General features: G+C 45.0%; 1 protein-coding gene across 1 annotated transcript in view; it reads right to left on the bottom strand.

The window, feature by feature from the left end:
- Window positions 1-2,896: 2,896 nt before the first annotated feature.
- GALM (galactose mutarotase) overlaps window positions 2,897-19,142 on the bottom strand; it is a 50,751-nt gene continuing 34,505 nt past the window's right edge. The window contains exons 5-7 of the mRNA XM_045978784.1: window positions 7,542-7,683; window positions 5,866-6,040; window positions 2,897-5,143 (exon numbers count right to left, since the gene is read on the bottom strand). Coding sequence (XP_045834740.1) covers window positions 5,066-5,143; window positions 5,866-6,040; window positions 7,542-7,683 — 395 coding nt within the window. The 3' untranslated portion in view covers window positions 2,897-5,065. The remainder of the gene's footprint in view (window positions 5,144-5,865; window positions 6,041-7,541; window positions 7,684-19,142) is intronic.

Raw genomic sequence — 19,142 nt, 5'->3', positions numbered from 1 at the left:
CTTCGTCCTAAGTGAGGAGCCGGATGTGGGGCTCGATCCCACAATCCTGAGATCCTGACCTGAGCTGAAATGGAGAGTTAGATGCATAACTGACTGAGCCACCCAGGTGCCCTCTTTATTTTTAATTTTTGTATTGTTATTTATTAATGAGTGGAGTATGTTACTTTTTTTCTTTGTAATTATTTATTTTTAAAGATGTTCTTCATTTGACAGCACAAGCAGGGGGAGCAGCAGAGGGAAAGGGAGAAGCAGACTCCCTGCTGAGCAGGGAGCCCAATGTGGGGCTCGATCCCAGAACTCTGGGATGATGACCTGAACTGAAAGCATGTGCTTAACAGACTGAGCCACCAGAACGCCCCTATTTTACTTATTTTTAGAGATAATTCTTTAGAGCAGAGAAAAACAAAATACAGTTGACTTTTGAACACATTGGTTTGAACTGCACAGGTCCACATATATGTGGGTTTTTTACAGTCCATTACTGTATATGTATTTTCTCTTATGATTCTCTTTTTTTTTTTCTCTTATGATTCTCTTAATAACATTTTCTTTTCTCTAGGTTATTTTATTGTAAGAATACAATATGTAATACGTGTCACATGCACAATATGTGTTAATCAACTGTTCGTATGTTATTGGTAAGGCTTTTGGTCAACAATGGGCTATTAGTCGTTAAGTTTTTGGGGGAGTCAAAAGTTATACATGGATTTTTGACTGCTTGGGGGTGATGCTCTGAACCCCTGCATTCCTTAGAGGTCAAATGTACGTGGGTAATAAATGCAATCTCAAACTTGGAAGCCACTAAATTGGGAACTAATTTGTAGTTATGTTTCCTTGTAAATAAGAAAATACTCTTTCTTTCTTCTCTAGGGTTTCCTGAATGATTTCTGGCATCTAAAATGTTACAGCCCATCTTTGAACAGTTAATTAAACTAGTAGATAGGTTGCAGTCAGCTTAATATTTTGTCTCTGAGGCCCCTTGGCAAAAGTATATATTGGTAGCTTTAGAGTGAAGAAACCTGGCAACCTTACCCAGATGAACAAAGTTAGCCTCATTGGTGAGGGGCCACACCTAGAACTTGACAATATCTGAGAGGCTGCAGCGTGAAGAACAGCATTATTTCAGTGATACTCCTCCGAAAGATGTATGACACCAGTCTGACCAGGAAGAAACACCACAGACAGATCCCAGTGGAGGCACACTGTATAAAATAACTTTAGTCCTCAAAATAGGAAGATCGTAAAGGTCAAAGCAAGGGAGGACAGGAATCGTGCTGGGTTGAAGGGAACAAGAAACTTTTTTTTAATATTTTATTTATTTGACAGAGAGAAATCACAACTAGGCAGAGAGGCAGGCAGAGAGAGAGGAGGAAGCAGGCTCCCCGTGGAGCAGAGAGCCCGATGTGGGGCTTAACCCACTGAGCCACCCAGGTGCCCTGGGAACAAGAAACTTAAATAGAGTTTGTACTCCTGGTTTGGACCCTTCTGCCAGGAACGATGTTGAGACAGGTGGTGAAATTTGAATGGGATCTCTGAGTGAGGGGTGTATGGAAATTTTTTGTACTATTGTTGCAACTTTTCTGTAAGTTATACTTTTTTTTTTTTTTTTGGAATGTGTCTTCCTGGGCTCCTGGGTGGCTCCATTGTTAAGCCTCTACCTTCAGCCGAAGTCATGATCCCAGGGTTCTGGGATGGAGCCCTGCATTGGGCTTCCAGCCTCTCCCACTCCCCCTGCTTCTGTTCCCTCTCTCGCTGTGTCTCTCTCTGTCAAATAAATAAAATCTTTAAAATAAAAATTAAAATGTGTCCCCCCTCCACCATTTTGCAGACTTAAACTTTCAATTGCAAAAGGAAGATGCTTATCTTTGGCAATTCAAACAGTATCAGTAAGGTAAAAAAGTGAAAGTCCTTAACTCCCTTCCAAATTCTGTTGCCAGAGAACACAATTATTAATTAGCCCCTCCAGACTTTACAAATATTTGTAAATTTTTGTTTTATTTTACAAGAGCAGGATTTTAATGGTCTTTTAATTGTATTCCATTGTATGGACTATCATTTATCCATTCTTATATTGATGGTGCTAGGTAGTTTTCAGTTTTTCATTATTGCCAATTAGATTGCAATGAACACCCTTGTCTCAGTGTTTGTGTTTACAGATTTGTGCTAGTATGTCCATAGAAAAGATTTTTTTTTTTTTTTTTAATTTGACAGAGGGAACACAAACGGGGGAGTGGGAGAGGAAAAGGGAGAAGCAGGCTTCCTGCTGAGCAGAGAGCCCAATGTGGGGCTTAATCCCAGGACCCCGGGATCATGACCTGAACCAAAGGCAGATGCTTAACAACTGAGCCACCCAGGCGCCCCATAGTAAAGATTTCTAAAAGTAGAATTGCTACATCGTGAATTTTGCAAGTTTGCCAATATTGGTAGATTCTGCCAATTTCCCTCCAAAAAAGTTCTTAATCTACATTGGTACTAATGGTGATGGAGTAAAAATTCTTCACTTATCAGTATTGTATGTTATTGATGTTAGATTTTTCCCTCTGAAAGGAAAAACTGAGGAGGACTTTTGTTGGAGTAGGAGTGCCACTGGAACATCTGTTGGGCTGTTTTGGTTAACATTGGGTTTCTCATTGAAGAGCTTGTGTTCTAGATCTGCCACTTCTGGTACTATTACTTTCTCCCGCTAGTGACCTCTTGTTTTTGTTTTGTTTTTTAAGATTTGGTTTATTTGAGAGAACGAGCGAGCAAGCAAGGGTAACAATAGAGGGAGAGGGAGAAGCAGGCTCCCCGCCGAGCAGGGAACCCAATGCAGGGCTCCATTCTAGGACCCTGGGATCATGACCTGAGCTGAAGGCAGAGGCTTTAACCCACTGAGCCACCCAGGCGCTCTGACCTCTTGTTTGTTTGTTTGTTTTTTAATTAACATATAATGTATTATTTGCCCCAGGGGTGACCTCTTGTTTTTAATGAGGCTTTTGCTATCTCATTGCAGGTTGTAAGGGTCAGATGAAATAATATCTTCAATCATACTTCTGAGAATCAAAATGAAGACAAGCCATTAAGGAGAATCCTGGCAAGATTGTTACAGTGTAAGAATTGTCCAGAGGGGGCGCCTGGGTGGCTCAGTAGGTGAAGTGTCTGCCTTAGGCTTGGGTCTGGGTCTCAAGGTTTTGGGATCAAGCTCTGCATTGGGCCCCTTGCTTCGGGGGGAGCCTGCTTCTCCCTCTCCCTCTGCTTCTGTGATTTCTCTCTCAAATAAATAAAATCTTGGAAAAAAAAAAAAAAGTCCGGAGTCTCCTTCCACTGCCTGCTCAGACCCAACCGGGAAGAGAAACGGGACCACAGGTCCTGGCCCTCCGTGTCTTTTGCTCAGTGCTCTGGCTGACTTAGGCACTTGTCCACTTTGTCAGGTCTTTCTGGTATAGGCACGGGGAGGGCCTGTGGAAAAAGAATTTGACTAGGGGCCAGTTTTCATTCTAGCCCTGCAGAGATTTTACCTTCCAGATACTTCAAGTCTAATCCCTTTGCCTCACAGGTGAGAAAAATAGAGGCCGAGAGGCTGAGTGAAATTAGATTGCCCATGTAATAAATGCCATTAGCAAAGTTAGTGCTCAGGGTTTGGTCTGTCGTGGTGCAATTCTACATTTCTTACTGTCACCATTAGTCTTCCCCGGAATGACACTGTATCTTAGACATTACTTCCTGAATTCCTTAAAAGACTCAGCAGAGAACGTGGACACGATAGGTATCCAGAAAATCCATAATGAAATGAATTAAAAAATGAACACTATTTTTGGTTTATTGTTGCTAAGAAAGAGGAATATAGGAGGCTCAAGAGGCTGCCAGTTAGGTGGCTTTCTTCTAGGAAGACGCTGGCGCTTATACTGGAGAGCACAGTGGAATCCAGAACACACCATTTCCCAAAGGTCCATGTCCAAGAGCTTTAAGAATGAATGAGGAGATGGGGAGTATTCTGAAGGTGCAGCTTTTTGTTTTATTTCAACTGGTTGCTAGTATACAAAAGTATAACATAACATTTCTTTAAAAACCATAAACCACCAACCCAAACCCATAGCTGGTAATTCAATTGCTCAGGAAAGGGGGGAGCCCCAGCCTCATCTACATAACACGACTTCTCGCTCCAGGTGCAGTGTGTGGTCCTCAGGCCCTGCCTCCACACTAACGAGGCTTGTCTCCAGTGGCTTGTTGGCTGCCCACGCCTTGGCTGGGCTGGGACTTTCTCAATCCCAAAGGCAGAGAATCAAAATTATAGACTCTTTCTGGGTATTTTGACCTGGCTCTTTAAGGGACATCTTTAAGAAACCTAAACTCAGACTCAGACTCATGCTTCTTACAAACATGAATCTGGGAAGAAAGCCTAGTCCAAAGAGAGGAAGATCAGACCCCCTTTGCCCATCCGTGACCCCAGGAATGCCCTGGCAAGTTGAAATGGAGCAAAGAAGGGGACTTGAATGTGCATGACCTGAAGTCAAGTCCTGACTAAAATTGTTCCCAGCCTTGTGTTTTTATGAGGGCCGTTTACCCTCCCGAAGCCCCAGCTCCCTCCCTCTCAGGCATCTCCCGCCTTCCCAGGGCAGACAGGCCCCTCTGCCAGCATGGTACAGGAGCTCAGAGACTGAAAAGGCCACAGTACTGCACGGGGGCGAGGTAGTTTGAGGAGGCAGAGGAGGAGGACAAAAAGAGGAAAGGGTAGGATCAAAGAAAGGGTAAAAAGCAGAACGCAACATGGTGGAGAGACAGAGCCAACCCAGTACAAGGGCTGTGGGTACCTCTTGTGGGCTAGGTTTGGGGCTCAGGAGATGACATTAATGGGTGGGTCCTCTTAACCACACGGAGGCGAGAGCTGCTTCTTAGCCCTGACCTGGAGCCAGTCACCGGGAAAGGAAATCAATACTCAGACTCATTACTATGAAGCTACCCTTTACATGGTTTTAATTCGGAGGATCACTTTGAAAGCCTCTAAATCTTCATCTCCTCTCTGGACAGTAGACAGGCTGCTGAAGGGGCTCCCGGCCTGGCCCTGGAAGAGGTCATGTCTTTATGCTTAAGCCACAGAAAACTTGAACCATGTGGTGTGGTCATACTCCTCCCCGGGCCTCAGCAGCACAGGAGGGAAGTGGGGCTGTGAAAGGAAAAACAGGACAGGTTAGCCTTCCAGCCCGGCTGCACCCTTCACCGTTCAGGGCGGCTCTGGACTGGTCTCTCCAACCAGCTGCCACGTAACGACTCTTTACTATGGGTTTGCAATGAGACAGAGAACCGGAGGCCCATCACTGAGCACGCTGTTAGAGCAGGACTCTCCCAATGAAGGAGGCCGTGTGTCCGTTTAAATTCTGGAGCGAGCTGCAGAGCCGCTGCTTTGAGGAGCACTACTCCAGGTAGTAGCCAGAAAAAGAAGTCACCAGTAAGCAAACAGGAAGAAGATGGGATCATTTTAAAACCATGGTTGCACGGGGTCTTGGGTAGCTCAGTCAGACATCTGACTCTCGATTTCAGCTCAGGTCATGGTCCCAGGGCTGTGACATCGAGCCCTGTGTCAGGCTCCGTGCTGGGTGTGGAGCTTGCTTAGGATTCTCTCCCCCCCCACCCCCCAAAAAGTGTGGTTGCAGAAGATGAGCAGGTATGGTCAAGGAGCAACATTAAGCTGAATAAAGGCTTTGAAGGCACAAAATAGATTAAATGCATAAAAATGCTATGTTAGTAACTTGGCTAAAGGTCTCATCATGACTGGGAGAAGAGAAGCTCCGTGGACCTTTGACTCACACAGACCTGAGTGCCGTGACCTCTGTCATACAGTGTGACCTTGGGGCACAACACCCCTGAGAAGCCGAGCTGGAGCTTTACCTGGTTGACAGCATCAGGCCAGTTCTGGGTCTCCAGGCAGAAACCAGAGTGCTTGGGATAGACGGCTCCCCTCTTGCCCTTCAGCGTGCCATCCAGGAAGTTGCCCGTGTAGAACTGGACCCCAGGCTGGGTGGTGTAGACCTCCAGCACCCGCCCGCTGCCGGCATGACGGACCCTGGGGGTAAGGCAGACCACACAGGATGCAGAAGCTCGCGGGGACAGGGAGAAGCGGGGAAGCCGCCTCAGAGACAGCAGTCAGACCCGGCCACAGAGCAGGGACACGGACACAAAGTTGAGAAGAGCATGATGGGAAATTCCCGCAGTCTCTGGGGTGAGGCGTGATCAGGCGGTTCTGAGGATCCTCCCATGATGACTTCTCACTGTGATCTTGGCTTCTCTGAGGAAGGCTCACCCTGGCCAGATAGGGGTGTGTGGGGTGTGTGTGTGTGTGTGTGTGTGTGTGTCGGGGGCAGCCAGGTTGAAGAGAAGCAGTTTTTAGGTTCAGGAGGGGCTGAGATTCTTTCTCATAAAGAGTTGGCGCGCTCTGCTTGGCCTGGCAAAACAACCAAGGCCCTTGTCTTGAAAGAGAAGAGATGCTTTTCTAAATTAAAACATCCCCCTTTCCTGCGGCTTGAGCAGGCTGCGCTTTTTAGTTAGATCTCCCCTGAGAACAGATGTACTGTTAGTTTTTGCTAGATTCACTGTTTCCTTTTTAAAAAACAAACAAACAACAACAACAACAACAACAAAACAAAGAACAACAACAAAAAAACAAACAGAACAACAACAAAAACCAGGCCTCTACAGAGAGGACCTACCCAGTCCCCTACTTGGTGTTGAAGGGATATGGATAAAGAAAAGCCTCAGTCTTACCCTCTTACTGAGAGGTAAAACATCCCAGCAAAGTATGGTCAATGAAGACGCTCAGGGAAAGATGTCTGGGAAGAGGAGGGCCAGGATTTGAACAGTGGAGCGAAGGCAGGAGAGTCTCCTCGAGGTGGGGGCAGTGAGAGAGAAGTGTGTGCATTAGTCAAGAGGAGGCGAGCAGACTCCAGCCAGAAGAACGCAGGGACGGGGGCTCTAAGGGAGAGAAGGCTTTTGAAGTTTCCATTGAGTTTAAATCATTTTCTCTGCTTTATTTCAAATCCAGTTGTTCTACAGACATGATTTGCTGATGCCAAGCATGGTGTCAGGCACTAGGGCAGAGGTGGGGGCTCACAGAGAGGAGATGGTGTGAGCAGCTCAGAATTTAGGGAGGAGGAGGGAGAGGGCACACAGATGCCCACACAAGGCCGCTGCTGGTGAGTGCCCCAGAAGTGCAGTCTCTGACTTTCCAAGGAAGTAGACCGGGCACAAATCCCATGTGAACAAAGTATAAAGCACTCCAGAAGTTCAAGGAAAGCAAAGGTGACTTCAGTCAGGAGGAATTAGGCTTTGTCCCAAAAATGTGCCTTAAAGAACAGGCACAGATGGGGAGAGAGGGAGCAAAGAGAGACAGGCTGCCAGGTGGGAGCCCAGGGCTAATGGCCTAGTGGGGGAGGGGGAGGACCAGGAGCTTTGAAAAGACAGGGGACGTTGTATTTGGTCCCTGCAGCATAGAAAATGCTACTGATGCTCCTCATATAGGAGGTGGGATCTCTTCTTCCCCAAAGAGGCAGTAAGTGACAAGGACCTACCGTGCACAAAAGTGCTTTTCTTTAGATCCCTTCAGACAGAAATTGTGGTCAAAGCCATTGATACGGAACTCCTGCAGGTGTTTTCCAAGCTCCACTGGCTTTCTCAGGTCAAAGGCAGTTCCTTTTACTGGAGCAACTTCTCCTGGTGGGAAGAGGCAGGGGAAAAGGCAGCAGGCTGGAGTACTCTGGCCAGGCTTTCTTGAAAGTGGAGAGGGACTCTATTTCCAGAGCCTCACACCGTGATCCGGTTTAGTTTCTGTCTTTATTTTTTTTAAAACTTTTAAAAAAATTTAAGCATAGTGAACACACAATATTGCATTCGTTTCAGGTGAGCAACATAGTGACTTGGCTTCTCTCTACATTATGCTGTGCTTGCCATGAGTGTGGCCACCGACTGTCACCGTCCAACGCTATTACAATACCACGGACTATGTTCCTTATGCTCTGCCTTTTATTCCTGTGACTTATTCATTCTATAACTGGAAGCCCAGTTTGGTTTCTTTAAAAGGCTTCCTTTGTCCTAGAATAGTATCACATATTTAAAGGTGAATACAAATGCTAGTTAGTTAACGTACTCTTCAAGGTTGAGAACTACCTTCCTTTCATGTGGTCTGATGGAGATATTGTAGGAACTCAGCTTCTATGCTATTTTTAGAGAAGAGAGAGGTAGCATGCAAAGTGGGTCTGAAATCTTAGGAGGCTAAGAACAATCAGGAACTTGTACCCTACCACTAAAAGATTTAAACAAGTAAAAGGAGAACCAGCTTTAGCTGTTCAAAACATTTGGCTCTGCTTTTGTGTGTTCCTAAATACTAAGAGGAAACACGAATCTCCTATCTTTGGGCAAAAGAGAGCAACCTTTTCTTTCTTTTTTTTTTTTTTTAAGATTTATTTATTTGACAGATAGAGATCACAAGTAGGCAGAGAGGCAGGCAGAGAGAGAGAGAGAGGAGGAAGCAGGCTCCCAGCTAAGCAGAGAGCCTGATGCGGGGCTCGATCCCAGGACCCTGGGATCATGACCTGAGCTGAAGGCAGAGGCTTTAACCCACTGAGCCACCCAGGCGCCCCAAGAGCAACCTTTTCTTAAACTCAGAGCTGCTGTTCAGAAGTATGGTCTTCCTGGTATGTGAGGCCTACAGTCTGTGAGTTCACAGAGAGCTTCGAGGATGCCTGGGATCCCAACGACTCAAGGGAGGCCCAGAGGCCTGGCTCACACGATCCTAGCATCTGATGTCCATTATTCGACCAAGAGAGTTTGGGAAGCACATAGAAGAATCCTTCTCTTAACCAGAGTCAGCTTTTGGTGAAACTAAGTAGCATTCTTTTTGAAAACACCCCCTTAAAACCATCTATTTCCTCTGCCTTGGTTCTGCTTGTATGAAAAAGAATTTTTGAATGGGTAGTATTTGCACATGTAATCCATTTATTTATTTATTTTGAAACGATTTTATTTGAGAGGGAGAGAGAGAATAAGAGAAAGAGAGAGCATGAGAGGGGGAGGGTCAGAGGGAGAAGCAGACTCCCCACTGAGTGGGGAGCCCAATGCAGGACTTGATCCTTGGACTCTGGGATGATGACCTGAGCCAAAGGCTCAACGGACTGAGCCACTCAGGCGCCCACAAGTAATCAATTTAAAAGGCAACAAATGTAAAAGATAGAAAATACTACATAATCAAAACAATCTCTCTCATCTTTGTTCCCCACAGATCCAGTTTCCTTCAAAGAAGTAACCGCTGTTGCTTGCTCCTGACGCATGGTTCCAGAGACCTTACAAGGATATCCAAGTGTGTGAGCACAGACCCATGCACACACACACAAAGATATAGCCTGTTTCCACCTTGATCTTTTCATTCTGTTTGTCTTGGAGGTTGTTGCTAAATTTATTCCTATGTATTTCATTGGACGATTCTATATGCATTCATATTTCTATTTTTTCTATGATAACCTGTCAATTTAAAATTTCTTTTCTGGTGTCATAATTGCAAATTTATATTTTTCTCAAAACATATGCATTCCATCTATATTACTCTCATTTATTTGTAGAGTCTAGGAAGACATAACTTATGATCCCTTCAGTTTCATCTGTCTGTGGTTATTGGCCTGTGCTCATTTCTAACTTTGTGCATTGAATAGGTTAGCTAATGCTTTATCAGTTTTATTTTTTCTCTCTCCAATGAAGCAGCTCTTGGATTTATGTATTAGTACTACATTTTTCTTCCTCTTTTCAAAATCATAATTTCTGCTTTTATTTGTATTAATTTTTCTTTGCTCTCTTGGGTTTATTTTGTTATTTTTCAAATATCTTGCATTAGATGCCTAATTATTTTATTTTCACATCTTTTTGGATTCACATAAGTATTTAGTGCCACAATGTTCTTCTGAGCAACAGACTTTATATCACATATAGGAATTTCCATTACATATAATTACAACATATTTCCATTTATTATATTCTAGTATGTGTCATGTATATTATTCCCATTATGTATAATAATAATATATTATTTACTTATTTTCTATATGGTACTAGCTTTGGGGTTTGAATTCCCTTTTTACTCAAGAATTATTAAGAGTTAAAACATTTCTGGGTGGCTCATCAGGTTAAGCCTCTGCCTTCGGCTCAGGTCATGATCTCAGGGTCCTGGGATCGAGTCCCGCATCGGGCTCTCTGCTTGACAGGGAGCCTGCTTCCTCCAATCTCTCTCTGCCTGGCTCTCGGCCTGCTTGTGATCTCTCTGTCAAATAAATAAATAAAATCTTAAAAAAAAAGGAAGAAGAAGAGAAAACATTTCTAGGTCATTTTTAGCTGGATTACTTCTATTTTGTGAAACTACCTGAGATTTTCTTTTCTTTTTTTTTTTTTAAAGATTTTATTTATTTATCTGACAGAGAGATCACAAGTAGGCAGAGAGGCAGGCAGAGAGAGAGGAGGAAGCAGGCTCCCTGCGGAGCAGAGAGCCCGATGCGGGACTCGATCCCAGGACCCTGAGATCATGACCTGAGCCGAAGGCAGCGGCTTAATCCACTGAGCCATCCAGGCACCCCTACCTGAGATTTTCTTTATGGTGTCAGATATGGTGAACTCTCATTGTAAATTGCATCCTTTATCATTGCAAGGTGCCCCTCCTTTATGGAATTTAAGGCTTTCTGTCCTGAAGTCAGCCTTTACTGATACCAAGATCGAGACTCCTGCCATTTTGGCTTTCATTTGCTTGGTTTGCTTTGAAATCTCTTATTCCCCCCCCCCTTTTTTTTTAAAGATTTTATTTACTTATTTGACAGACAGAGGCAGGCAGAGAGAGAGGAGGAAGCAGGTTCCCTGCTGAGCAGAGAGCCCGATGCGGGGCTCAATCCCAGGACCCTGAGATCACGACCCGAGCCGAAGGCAGAGCCTTTAACCCACTGAGCCACCCAGGCACCCCGAAATCTCCTATTCTTAATGTCTCTCTACGACTTGGTTGCACACAGCATTCTGATGGGTTTTTGCTTTGTGATTCAATCTGAGAGACTTTGTTTAATAGAGACATTTTATGGCATTACTATGACATTTGTGTTCTAATTATTCTTAGTCCTGTCACTACATTTTTTGGTGTGCTTTCTGTGTTTATGAACTTTTGTTGTTGCTTGTTTTTTATTTTTTTTTAAAAGATTTTATTTATTTATTTGACAGAGATCACAAGTAGGCAGAGAGGCAGGCAGAGAGAGGAAGGGAAGCAGGCTCCCCACTGAGCAGAGAGCCCAATGCAGGGCTTGATCCCAGGACCCTGGGATCATGACCTGAGCTGAAGGCAGAGGCTTAACCTACTGAGCCACCCAGGCGCCCCTGCTTGCTTTTTAAAATCTTCTACTATATGGTCTGTGTGTGTGTATGTGTGTGTCTTGTAAGTTAGTAAGTTTGTAATTTTGTTTTAGTGGTTACATCTATATATAAGTAACTTCAAAATAATATATTTAATCCTCTGTTTCTTAGAATCTGCTACGTTTTTCTTTTCTCACCCTTTCTCCTCTTTGCTACCTGACTTGGGTTTCTGGTGCTTCAACGGTTAAGAATCCTAATAAAGTCACTTTTGTTTCCCAGTAGATGGTGCTAGAGACACAATGTAAAGAGCTTGCTTTATAAGCCTCTGAATTCAGAGTCAGCCCTTTAAACTGTGATCAGTTCTGGGAGAATGAATAGTTGAACTTTTTGGTTCAAAAAGTTCAGGCCAAATGCCAAATCCTGGACAGTAATGACTCACTCACCTGGGCGCTACTGTCTTGTGAAGTCTGGGTGACCAACCAACTCCCGCACTGATTTTTAAAAAGGTTAAATTTTCCTTATGAAACAATTAGTCTGCAAAAAAGCAGCAGCTGTTAGTCTTACCAACCCATATTCTGAGTATTAACTTGTGTTATGCTTTCTTCCCTAACCTTATATGGTATTCACAATACTTAGTTCTTTAAAGTTGTGCTTGACTCAGAATCTAACCCTTATGACAATCTCAGTGTAACACCGCACAAGTCGGTCAAGATTACTTATTTCTCTTGACTTTAAGGGAACAAGAAAAGTCTAGCAGTTTTCCTGAAGGAGGGAGTGAGGGTGTATTTCAGGTCGGTTTACGTGATACTGAGCCATCCACAAATCAGTGCTTATGTTAACTTTTCTCTTTGTAAAATGAAGCTATTATCGGCTGCGTTATACATTACAGGGAAATATTTGGTAAATGATAAATGGTTTCAGGGGGATGGCATAAATAAACAAGCCAAATTTCAGGACACCATATGTAACACAAAGGAGAGCCTCGAGGGGGTAAGACTTCAGAATGGCAGAGAAGCCCTGACTTAAAAACGAGAACCTTGGGATAATTCCAAAATGAGATTTTTGCTAAATAAGAAGAAAAAAAGAGAGAGGATTCCACTCTTCCTTTTGCCAGCCTCATGCCCTGACACATGTACCTAATCATTGGGCATATGGAAAACTTGGAATTTGTCCCCCAGAGTCGCTATGCCTTTGGGTCCTTTCTCATAACTGAAATGTCCTCTCTGTGCCTACCTCCACCACACCCTAGCAAAGTTGCTTAAGAATACTTACTCTCCCACGCCATTTCCTCTGTGAAGGATTGCAGCCTCCACAGCTAGAACTAATGTCCTTTTCTAGTTGGTTCCTATCACACTTAGAACATGCTTTCTTCAAAACATTGATCACGTTAGGCATAATCGTAGGATTTTATCAAGTTCCTAGAGGGCAGCGATTGTGTACTTTTTATCTTTATACCTTCTGAGCATGAAGCGAGCCTTCACTTGATTGAAAAATTGATGAATGAATGAAGTAGAGGCAGAAAAAACAGGGACAACTGTGAATATTGTAGCGTCCCGTGGCCAAGTCAGAATGAGAGATCTATAGAAGGGCCTTAGGAATTACCTCATTCAGTCCCCTTGCTTTGCAGACGATTAAGACTGGAACCCAGACAGCTAAAGGGACTTGCCCAAGGTGACACATCTCCATAGTGTCAAGGTCTCCAGGCTCCTCACCCAACCCCCTCCCACCCAACCTTTGATTCTTCAATCTTTGATTCTTCAAAGAATTTGGAAAAATCAATATGCTATTCTTCTAATTTTGGTCTATCTGCATATGTGACTTTGTGCTTTGTGCTAAGAATAGAAGATGTCAAAATAGCTCTCTCAGCAATGCCGAGTGTACAGAAAACGAGGCGGAAATGGAAAGGGTGCCCTCAGAGGGGATGTCGCCTCAACCAGCCTTCAGTTTTGAAGCTACCAGAAAGCTGGGGTGTCGGCAGAGAGAAGCTGTTTTCTGAAGGGGGTTTCTTAATGCTCCTGCAGGCTGGCTGGCTGTGCACGGAGGTCTGAGCAGCCATGCCGTAGTGCCTGGCAGATGGCGGGCTCTGACCCAAAGAGCTGGGGTCACAGCTCTGGGGGCAGGCGAGTAGCCCAAGGTGGCATTTCCACTTCCCCATTCCAAGGAAAGCCTGACTGCTGGTTTCACTGCAGACTCCCTTGAGGTTACTGTCATGAATTTAGGGTGAGACAGACCGGTCCCTGCGTGGTGGTAGCTGTGGAGGGTGTGGCGGGTGGGGTTTGTCAGAATACACAGGAGAGGGAGGGGGCTGAGGGAGTGGAGAGCATATGCGAAGGGGTGAGTCTAATGACGAAGTTCTGATTTAAGTAGGTGGGAGGCAGCTCTTGAGCAGGCAAGGGGCAGTGAAAGGATGATAGCAGCAAGGGACTAGAGGTTCGTGTGGCATCAAAGCATTGCTGGGGCTGAAAGAGACATCTTAAATAGAGACTGTTGATGCTACAATAAGAGTGACGACAAAGTCAAGGATATGACCCAAAGACCATGGGACTGACTAACTGAGATGTTTGGGGGACAAGATCATTGGAAGAGAGGATGTCAAGAAGAAGCTGAGAGTCAGCATCACCAATATGGACAATGAAATAATTAGGGGCTATGACAAGAGTGGTGTTGGGATGACAGTGAGGCAGGAATGAGCTGATGTCCACAGGCGACCTCAACTGATGTGTCGCTCTGGCAACTATAGCTGCCCCATCCTCGCAAGAAGATGATGTCGACCTATTAATTGGAAACAGGCAGGACTCTCTAACATTCCAGATCTCTCTCACAAGGTGTTTGTTAAGTCTTCCTTTTCCTACTTGCATTCCTGACAGAGTTATAATCACCTGCCTTCTGGCAGCAAAGGAAACACTCACTGCCTTCACGAAACCCATGTGCCTTCATTCCTATCTCTTTTCTCACATGAGGGGTTCTTATATGTATTCTATTATAGGGACTTCGGCCTTTTCCCCATGACAGCTTGGGGCAGATTTCACTTTTCAAAGCCAGCCACACCAGTATGTATCCCATTCCACAGGCTCTACTTACAACCTGATTTGATACTCCTTCACGGAGAGGTGGAGTCTCTTCCTTATCTTAAACCAGGAAGGACCCTTGTAACTGCTTCAACCAACAGACTACAGCACAGATGATGCGATGCGATTTCTGAGGTCAGGTTATAAATACAAAGTGGTTTTGGCTTGGCCCTTGCTCTCCAGGTTATTTGCCCTCAGAAGCCAGCCGCCATATTGTAAGGAAGCTCAAGTCACACTGAAAGGCCATCTGTGGGATATTCTGGCTGAGAGCCTCAGCTAGGCCCCTAGCCTCTAGCCAGCATGAGAGTGAATGAGCCCCAGACATCACAGGCAGACACAAGCTATGCCTTGTCTAAATCCCTGACCACAAAAACAATGACAAATCATACAGGAAATATGGAATAATTTATTATATAGCAATAGATAACTAGTATACTGCCTCAGGATGTTTTTGCCCCTTGGTACCTGACTAGTCTTGACAAGAGGTTAATGCCCCTCTCCCCTCTCTTTCTTACACAGTCAGAAGTGTCTTTCATTGGTTCTACTTAAGAACACTAATCCTCATAGTTACTTTTGGGTGGGGGGAAAACAAACCCAAAGTTGTTAGTTCACATATTTTTGAGTAGCTTTCAGGTACCAGACATGAAAACTGACCTCAGAGAGTGTACAATCTGGTGAAGGAGACAGATAAAAAAATTAACACTGACAGGCGAGTGTGACCAAGGCGGTGAGAGTGGCATCCAGTGGGCTCTCGTGGAGCAGGGAGAAGCAGCCCCCAGTGCAGCTGTGGGGGTCAGGAAAGGCCTTCCAGAGGTGGTGACAGGAGCTTATCTTTTTTTTTTTTTAAGATTTTATTTATTTATTTGACAGGCAGAGATCACAAGTAGGCAGAGAGGCAGGCGGGGGGGCGGGGGGGGGAGCAGGCTCCCTGCTGAGCAGAGAGCCCAATTCGGGGCTCGATCCCAGGACCCTGAGATCATGACCTGAGCTGAAGGCAGAGGCTTAACCCACTGAGCCACCCAGGCACCGGGACAGGAGCTTATCTTGAGGGATAAGTCAGGACTGGCTCAGTGGATAGGGTGCAGGACAGAACATGCATAGGAATGGACTCCTGTCCCTGTGAAGTTGTATCTAGAGTGTAGGCAAGATGCAGTTCTATTACACATATCCTAGAGACTCCGAGCTCTGACTTAATTTGGAGGGCAAACGACTTAAGAAACGGAGTAGAAGGTGAATTTAGTCCTTTGAACTCCTGATCAAACACTGACTCCAGTGAAATGGTTTTTTGTAACTTCTGGGCATGAACACTCTCGGTGTCTGACTGAGAAAATCCACCAGGGGTGAATTTTAATTTAATGCTTTTAATTTCTCATCATCAGAAACAGCTCTTTGCTCTGCCTGGTGGCCCTGCCTGACTCTCTGAGAAGATGAACAGATGGTCATTGCAAGAGTCACTGCATCTCCACATTCATTCATTTTTAGCCCCTTCCTGCCTGGTCGCCTTTCTCTCTCATCTTCACACAACCCAGTGACACAAGGGCAGCCATAAAACCATAGTCCCACCGGACAGTCCTTCAGCAAGTCTTATTTATAATAACAATTAAAAATTATTTTGGGAAGAGAGGGGAAAAAAACAGAGAAAAGAAAATCTGGCATAGAATTTCTAGAAAAATCTGGGTGAGAGGAGAAATTTTTTCCATTTTTTTCCTCCATTAAAAAAATCGTAAAAGAAGGGCGCCTGGGTGGCTCAGTGGGTTAAAGCCTCTGCCTTCAGCTCAAGTCATGATCTCAGGGTCCTAGGACCGAGCCCCAAATTGGGCTCTCTGCTCAGCGGGGAGCCTGCTTCCCCCCACCAACCCCTGCCCTGGTGCCTCTCTGCCTACTTGTGATCTCTGTCTGATTTAGACAGACTAACTGACCTTGGGTGAGTTTCTATGCCTCTGTAAGATTCAATTTCTTTATTTATAAAATAGAGCTAATACTGGTGTCTACCTACACAGATATTGTGGGTTGAATTAAGAGAATGATATGAAGGAATTTATCTCTAGGTAAGGACCTGGCACAAAGTGCTGTCTCTGTGTTACACACACACACACACACACACTCTCTCTCTCTCTCTCTCTCCCCCAACCCCTCCAGAAATAGAGAACAGAGAGAACAAAGAGAACACTTATTCATTGTAGCATAAATCATTGATGCAAAAGGAAGGTGCATTTCTGCCTCTAGGGAGCATTGCCATTTTCATTTAAAAAAGGATTCTGAGTTTTCTTGGTTTAGTTTTGTTTTTTTGAAGCTTCCTTACTGATTTTTAAATCCAGAACTATAGTTTTTATTTTTATTTTTTAAAAGATTTTATTTATTTATTTGACAGAGATCACAAGTAGGCAGAGAGGCAAGCAGAGAGAGAGAGAGAGAGGAGGAAGTAGGCTCCCTGCTGAGCAGAGAGCCCTATGTGGGGCTCGATCCCAGGACCCTGGGACCATGACCTAAGCCGAAGGCAGAGGCCTTAACCCACTGAGCCACCCAGGCACCCCCAGAACTACAGTTTTTAAACTGGTTTTGGAATCATGCACTCCTTTGAGAATATTGTAAAAGTTATGCACTCACTCTCTAGGAAAATGCATCGAAATGTAAAGAATGTTCTCAGAACCTTTGAAGACCAGCCATGCATGACTGGTTAAGAATCCCTAATTTCGGGGTACCTGGGTGGCTCAGTGGATTAAGCTGCTGCCTTCGGCTCAGGTCATGATCTCAGGGTCCTGGGATTGAGCCCCACATCAGGCTCTCTGCTCCGCAGGGAGCCTGCTTCCTCCTCTCTCTCTGCCTGCCTCTCTGCCTACTTGTGATCTCTCTCTCTCTGTCAAATAAATAAATAAAATCTTTAAAAAAAAAAAAAAAAGAATCCCTAATTTCCAGGCTGGTGAGTCTGTTCTGCCTAGACCACTACTCCTCACCGAGCAAGTTGCCCTCTCATGACCTGATACTGAAATGCACATCTGGAATGTTCTAGTCACATAACCTCAGGTTATGTCAAGAAATGCAGTCTGGGGGTCCCCTGGCAGACTCCTTCTCTAGCAATGCGACAAAGGATTTGCACAATACATCAGGGCCTCCTTCTGGACTATTTACGATGCCTCCATATTCTTGCAGGATGTATAGTAAACAAATCCATGAAATAGTCAGGAGCTTGTCTTCATCTGAGCAAATCAACAGCTTACAGAAATTGCAGGAAAGTGAAGCATCAGAGAAAGTGGAAATTGCCCCTAACGACAGCTTCAGAAAAAGGGCGCTGATCGGGCAAACTGTGACCCCCTGGGTCACAGTGGCTAGCAGGAGTCAAGGTCACCAAGGGCCGTTCTCAACCCCCAAAGAGCAGCACCTTTGCTCACTTGCCTGGCAGTCACACCCCACAGATATCAGAATGGATTTTAAGAGTCAGGCAGCCTGGATTTAAATTCTTCATCGTAAAAATGTGTGGTGGTTGCTTAGCTTCTCTGAACCTTGCTTTCCTCATCTGTAAACTGGGAATAAGAAGAGTATCTACTTCACGGGACAAGTAAGGCACGTAAAATGCTCTGCATTCCTACCCACTGGACAGAAAGTACTCTGTAACAGAGCTGTTTCCATGGGACATGGCCAGGGGTGAGAACAGCATAGACTTCTGCTGTTAGGGAGACTTGGCTCCAAATCCTGACTTCCCAGTGACTTACCTGCTTAGCTCGGCACAGCCTAATTAACCTCCCCAGATGTCTGTTTCCTCGACTGAGGCAGTGAAGCAGGACCCTTTTCCAAAGGGTAGTGAAATGAGCTAACGCGCGTATGTGGCTGGCATATACAGCCAACACTCAGAAATGGCGGCGATGGTGATGAAAACGGGAATAATAGCAGTTAATCCTTACAAAGCTTTTATGAAATGCCAGGAGCTGTGCTATGCACCTCATCTGTATTACATCATTTAATCTTTGTGACCAATGAAGTAGGTCCAGTGATCGCCTTCAGCTTATGCATGAGGTTTGCAGAGGTTAAATAAATGATCCAATGTCACAGAGCTGGATTTAAACCTAACTAGTCAGGGTTCAGGTCCATGCTTTAACCTTTTTTTTTTCCTGATGACGTATCAATATCAGCATTTCAGCATTCAACATCATACCAAGGACTCACTAAGGTCAGAGCCATTTTCCATTCCCAGCAGAAGCTCCCTCACCTGTCCCCATCACTTTCACCCTGGGACACCCGCTGCCCAAGACTCTGTGCATGGCTAGGGCAGACGTCAATCTATGAGAACCAAGACTGCTTTCCCCAAATCCTCCTGGATCCACCGGGCTCGGTTTGCCAATGGTCCCTCATGGCTCCCGCAGGAGAGGGATAGCCCTTCTGCCTGACCACACAGGGAGATGGTGTTCGGTGTTTTCTTGAGGATTTCAAAGGGGAACATGTTGGGGCAGAAACGTTTTCCTTGTTCTGCAGTTCACAGTAGCTTGGGTGGGCTCCAACGATAGTGGCATAATTAGGGAGCTCAGGCTCGTGGCAGACCCATGGCTTCCTGCTGTCCTCCAAGAGGACAGCCAAGAGGCTCCCCGGTCATAGGTCACAGGAAGCCAAGAAGGGTGGTAATTAAAGAGAGCCAAACTGCACTGATGGCCCAGGATCAGAGAACAGAACCAGTAGAGGAGAGAGGGAAGAAATCAGTCCAGCCTTTCTGGTCAGCACCAAGAAATGGCTTTATGTGGGGGA

This window comes from Meles meles, chromosome 15 (genome assembly GCF_922984935.1).
Source record: "Meles meles chromosome 15, mMelMel3.1 paternal haplotype, whole genome shotgun sequence".
Classification (NCBI taxonomy): Eukaryota; Metazoa; Chordata; class Mammalia; order Carnivora; family Mustelidae; genus Meles; species Meles meles.
The sequence above is the reverse complement of the archived record's forward strand: the minus strand, read 5'-3'. Positions and strand labels throughout refer to the sequence as shown.